The 6000-nt window shown below is 46.4% G+C and overlaps 1 protein-coding gene across 1 annotated transcript in view; it reads right to left on the reverse strand.

The window, feature by feature from the left end:
• Positions 1–3551, reverse strand: part of LOC111153800 (XK related 6) — a 302598-nt gene extending 299047 nt beyond the window's left edge. Inside the window, exon 1 of the mRNA XM_022513045.1 lies at positions 2787–3551. Within this exon, the coding sequence (XP_022368753.1) occupies positions 2787–3550 (764 nt within the window). The 5' untranslated portion in view covers position 3551. The remainder of the gene's footprint in view (positions 1–2786) is intronic.
• Between the last annotated feature and the right edge of the window lie 2449 nt (positions 3552–6000).

Genomic DNA, 6000 nt, shown 5'->3' on the forward strand with positions numbered 1-6000 from the left:
GAAGAGACAGGTACTTGTGGTTTAGTGGAATCAGTTTTAACCAAATACAACTTTCCCAATGTCTTTTCTTTAGAAATGTGGCCCAAATCAGCGATATAATTCCTAGGCCTTAACCTTTCTGTCACATGACCATGAAATAACAAAATTTAAGTAGCAAATATAGTTATGGGAACAACTGTAATCCAAAAAATTTTGCAGTAAAAACTGAGAGGACATATGGTTATACACACTGATAAATAACTGTTTGCCAAGAGATTAAAAAACAAAAACAAAGATAAAAACCTTTCTCTAAAGCATTTCATATGAATGATCTGCATGTAGCCCCATGCCTAACAGGTAGTAAAAGACAGACCGGACCCTGCTCCTGGAATATTTCAAGCAAAACCAGCTTTCTAAAAAAAATTTGAAATAAATAAAATCCTTCTTCAGCTAACATTTCTTTTGAAGTATAGCTATGTTAGAATAACTTAACTGAATTCACATACCTTTGAATACTCCATACTTTCAAAACTTTATGAAATATTTAGACATATATTTTAATCTTGAAAAACAATTTAAACATACTAAAACCACAGGCATCTCTTAAAAATATATTTGTATACCACTACAAATCTTGAAAGGTCAATGAAGATCTGGGAAATAAATGCACTACCCAATTTTAAACAACTATAAAACCTAAATTTACACTTAAAGTGTACTTTTCAGTTTGTTCCAAAATCTAGACTTCTTACTTTGCCCAAATACAATTAAGATTGAGGTCAGTGGGGGAAAACTGCTCTGCCTAAAAAATCTGTGAAACCGAATTCCATCTCATTATGTCCAAAAAGCTTATTACTAATAAATATCTAGGATGGATTACATTAGAAACAATTCTCTCAGGAAATTTAACCTGACAAGAAGATTCTGACTGCCTACACTTAGGAGTCAAAGACAGGGAGAGATACAAGATTTTGGCTTGTTTAGAAGAAACCTAGTTACTAAATATATGCTGTTAAATTTTACTAGTCTTTCAAAATCTTTCTCTTCCCCATTCTTCTTGTTCCTCTCCCCCTTCATTCTTTTGCATCTTACCCACCTGCAAGAAATCAAAAAAAGTATCCCCAGTATCAAACACACTACCTTTTATTCAATACGGATTTGGGAGTTCAGGGATGTTTTTAGATTTAGATTTCAAATTCAAAACAAGTTTCAAAATTTTACTTAACCCCAAGCTACCCTCACAACTGCCAAAAGTTAATAAATCATTTTTTCCCTATTTTATCTCCCTAGCCCCTTCTTATAAACTTAGCAGGAAACCAATTATTTGCAGACAAATACAGGTGGGGTGGGGGGAGGCTGCTCAGTTAAGTCCAGGAAGACCAATACACAAACCTGGGAGCACCAGGAAAATCAAGAACCACTCATTCGACCCCCATCCTGAATTTGCATACAAATTCTATAGGACAAACTTCTTGCATTCACTCTCATGATCTGACTTAATTCAATCCCATGCATTCGGAAACATTTTTATTTAAAACTGTGAAGAGAGATCTGGACAAACAATTTAAAACACAATGAACTTTTACTTCAGTTAACCTAAGTACATCTCAGTTAACTGAAATGCATAGCACCTAAAATCTCCTGGTAGGTGCAGAACTCTGGGCAGTCTAGGCAAAATGTCTTCTCACAGAGGCAATGTACCTGAAGAGCTCTGTGTTATTTATCTTCAGTTAAGATTTTTTTCTCTTGCAAATGTTTACTTACAAACTCAGTTTCCAGAATACACTCAAGCTGGTTTAAGTTGGAGGGCACAGATGTACCAAGATTTTAACCGGATCATCTCCCTAGTTTAGCCAGTTAAGGTTAGTTGCCACAAGAACATTTGCAAGTGGTTTTTGAGGGACTTACCAGGGGAAATTTACAAAAGAGAAAAGGGCTGCAGGGCCAAGCTTGGGGCTTGTGTAAACATAAATCACCTATGCACTGACCTGGCTACCTAAAACAATGTTCCTCCAGAATAGGTGTCCAGGTGGCGGACTGACTTTCTGGAGGTGAGAGTTAAAAACAAACGCTTACATCTACCATATAGTACACAATTTTACCTGTCACCAAGAAAAGGGCACGTCTAATCCACACACCAAAAAAAAAAAAAAAAAAAAAAAAGTCCTTTTTCCTTCAAGGAAGGAAGCGGCTTGGAGTCATTTGCAGGGGATGGGATTGCAGGAAGGGGGGAGGAGGCGTGGAATAAAGGAGTGCTAAAAGGAGAGGCAGGGCCCCACACAGGCCACTGCGGAGAGAAGACGGGGGAAGAGGGGAAGATGTCTCACCGGGGGACAAAACCGAGTGCAAAACCGGCTGGAAGAAGGAAGGTTCCCCCCCCACACACACCGAAGACGAGCTGGGGTGCAGATAAAAAGCGCTAAAACGGCTGGTTACCTTGGGATACAGGGGAAAGGGACAACGGGAATACAAAGGTCTACAGAGATGTGAGTAAAGGGAAGGTTGAGGCAGGGTCTCGGGTAAGTGCGAACCAGGGAAGAAGACAGACAAACAGCGGGATTGGGGCCTCCCAGGACCAAAAGGCGTGGCCAGGGATCCAGATCAAACGATGGTCTTTTTGAGACGCCAGGGAAAGTGCGCGGCAAACCCCTCCTTCAAGACCCTGGGCCAGACCCGTCCGAGGGGCCCAACTGCGAGGCACCTCGAGGGCGGAACGCACTCGGAGGTCTCTGGCCTCGCCCGCGGGGCCCTCAGCAGAGCGGCAGCCCAGGCCCCCGCCCCCGCCCCCACCCCCGCAGTGCTCTTACCTCCACACCTGCCCCATCTGCAGCAGGTGGATGACCGACTGCCAGATCCACACGGAGAGGCGGCACAGGCGCTGCGCCCCCGGCGTAGCCGAGCCCTCCGCGCCCGGGCCGCCGCGGGCGGCGCCGTGGCCGTAGCCGGCCCCCATCATGGGGGGGCCCCGGCTGCTGAGCCCCTCCACGGCGCCCAGCCCGCCGCCCGTGTAGTCCTGCACGAACCAGCGGAAGCTCAGGCTCTGCACCAGCAGCGACGGCACCAACACGAAGAAGAGGGTCAGCCCGAAGAAGCCGTAGTCCCCCTTGCGGTAGTAGTCGAGGGCCAGCCACAGGTCGGTGCCCACGTCCCCGAAGAAGACCAGCAGCGCCAGCACGATCCACAGGCAGTCGAGCCACGGCCGCTCCACCTGCGGCGGCGGCGGTTGCGGCCGAGTGGCAGGCGTCGGGGGTTGTTGGTCTGCGCCGGCGGCCGCGGGCGGCTGCAGCGGCTGGTCCCCCCCGTCGGCGGCGGCGGCGCTGCGGCGCGGCTTCTTGCCCAGGAGGGAGCGCAGGCAGGCGGAGCGGCAGCCCCAGTAGCACGAGGAGGTGTTGCAGCAGTGGCAGATGTGCAGCGAGCTGCTCTCGCCGGGCTCGCTGCCGTCTCCGCCGCCGCCGCAGCCGCCTCCCCCGGGCTCCCCGTCCTCCTCGCCGCCGCTGCCCACCGCCTCGTCCAGGTTGTGCAGCTGGGCGAAGCCCACCCCCACGCCACCGCCATCGGATTTCGCCGCCATCTTGACTCTCTTCCCAGCTGCGGGGGGGGGGGGGGGGGGGGGGGGGGGGGGGGGGAAGAAGGCAGGGAACGGGGAGGGGGGGAAACGAATGGAGAGTAAGGGGGGCGGGGAGGAAGCGGGGGAGCAAACGAACGAGGGGGGAGTGGGCCAGGGAACCCCCTCCGCTTCCGGGTAGTTGGCGTCACTTCCGGGCGAGCCCCCCAATCGCACGGCGCCCGCAGCTCCCCAGCCCTACCCTCCCGGCCAAGATGGCCGCCCTCCTGTGCCTCAGCTGCTGGGCGGGGGACCGGGGGGTTCTCCCCGCCAGGGCTCCCCTTCCCCTCTTCCGTTGACCCCGAAACCCATCAGGTTGACCCCTCGGCGTTTCTGAATCCCGCTGGGCCGAGTGATGCGGTCCAAAGTGATCCCTGGAGGGGGCAGTGCCAGACGTTTTGGGGTCCCCTTCCTCAGCGTCGCAGCTCACAGCTTTCCTCCTGGAGAAACGCCCCCTAACACTCTCCCGGCTGCTGGCGGAGGGGCGGGACCTCTGAGGGAAGGGGCGGAGCTAGTGCAAAGCAGGTGATTACGTGTCACTTCCGGGAGATAGGATGACCTCATTGAGTAGTTAGGCACCCCCCCCCTTCAAAATGGCTGTGTCTCACCTCTTTGGTTGTTTGGGTGGTTTTTTTTTTTTCCTTTCAAAATTCTCTCTTACTCTTTTCTTATTTGGGGGGGTCTTGAGAAATTACATAAGTCAGTTTAGAGTCCCACATACAACTTACTGATGCTCACTTTTATTTAGACACCTCCCTCCTCTGTTGACCCCCTGATTTTCTTGTCAATGACAACCTTACCATCCTTAGTAATAAAGTTTCCGTCGTTCTCTTAAGAAAACTCCAAAGTCCATTTAAAAGTCAGCCTATTGTGTCTTGAACATTGGAGCAAAGATTGAATTGGCATTAGTGACCTTGAATATTTTCTTCATCACTGGAATGTATTCTACCAACTTTTTTTAAGTATGTGATTTTAAAATTATGTGACCTTAATTTCTAAAATTCAGAGCTAGCCAGGGTTTAAGCTGTATCAATTACTTTTTCAAGTTATTTGAATGTGTGAAGACTGACTTTTAGAATTTTTTTGGTGCCAAAGCTTTATCAGTAAACATGGCTTTAAATGAGTGAAAATGTTATCAATGTGCGATATCATTAAAACAGGTGCAAGGTACACTACTTAATCTTAACAAATTACGAAAGGGAAGCACCACTGAGTGGATTTGAATTACAGTGATCTTCTAGTGAAAGTATACTTGAAACCAGACAAAGCAAACTACATGGTTACAGTTGTTACTGATCAAGTGAAAGAGACATTTTGAAGTTAAAAATAGAAGAAAGTTTTAAACCCTGAATTCTCTCCTGACCTCACCAGATTTTCATACTAATTTTTCCGATTCTATCTACTCTTCTCTTTGGTAAAACCTAAGAATACCATTATTTTCTTTGGAATGTTGAGGACAAACTAGGTAATATTTGCACTGAAGTTCTGTGGAAGAAAGGTGTCTTTGCAATTTTCAGTATTATTTTGAGGCATATGGTATTTAACACTATAGCACCTAGTTAATTGGGGGTGGCAGGACAAACAAGGATTCCATATTTTAGGATACAGCTTTTCATGAGTATTTATGTTAAGGTAAACCCTATGAAGACTTTACAAAAAGTACTCATGGAGAATTTTTACCCTAGCCATTGGGGAGAGCGATAGGGAGAAAGGGAAAGAAGTAGTTACAAAATATACTTTTGAAAACAAGTCACATAACTGTAACTTTATTTCATTTTATGATTTAAGCCCCTTTGTTCCTATGGTAGTAAAACTTACAGCCAGCAGGTAAGGATACTTCCTCATATAGGTGCCATTCTATTTCTTTACAGAATTTGAATTAATAATATTTTAGAAAGATGGATTAAGTGTAGATTAGGACTGTCTAAGTCTGGGTCCCAGTTCCACAATAATAATAATAATAATGTGAATGATAAAAAGGAAACCACAGGCCCAAAATGGCATCATTCAGTCACCAAAGCAGGGCTTAATATCTCATTGCAGTTTCAACCTCCCGCAGAAATGTAGTCTTAACCAGTTAATCAAAAATTTTCTGAGCAACACCAATAAAGTAATTTGTCATATGGACTTCCCCATCCCCCAAAGGAGGATGTGGTAATCTACCTAATAAGAACCCCTGCCCTTGCAGCTAAGGCAAAGTGACGTTGCCTGGTACAAATCTCTTTTCTTTTGCCAGTAATTTCCTTGCCCATCTTCCTTCCTATAAAAACCTTCCATTCTATAGAACCCCTTGGAGCTCCCTTCTACTTGCTAGATGAGCTGCTTCCCAATTCATGAATCATTTAATAAAACCAGTTAGATCTTTGCATTTATATGGTTGAATTTTTGTTCTTTAACATGAATGTGAGCAGGATAAC

The sequence above is a fragment of the Enhydra lutris genome, unplaced genomic scaffold (genome assembly GCF_002288905.1).
Source record: "Enhydra lutris kenyoni isolate GAN:26980312 unplaced genomic scaffold, ASM228890v2 scaffoldscaffold3, whole genome shotgun sequence".
Classification (NCBI taxonomy): Eukaryota; Metazoa; Chordata; class Mammalia; order Carnivora; family Mustelidae; genus Enhydra; species Enhydra lutris.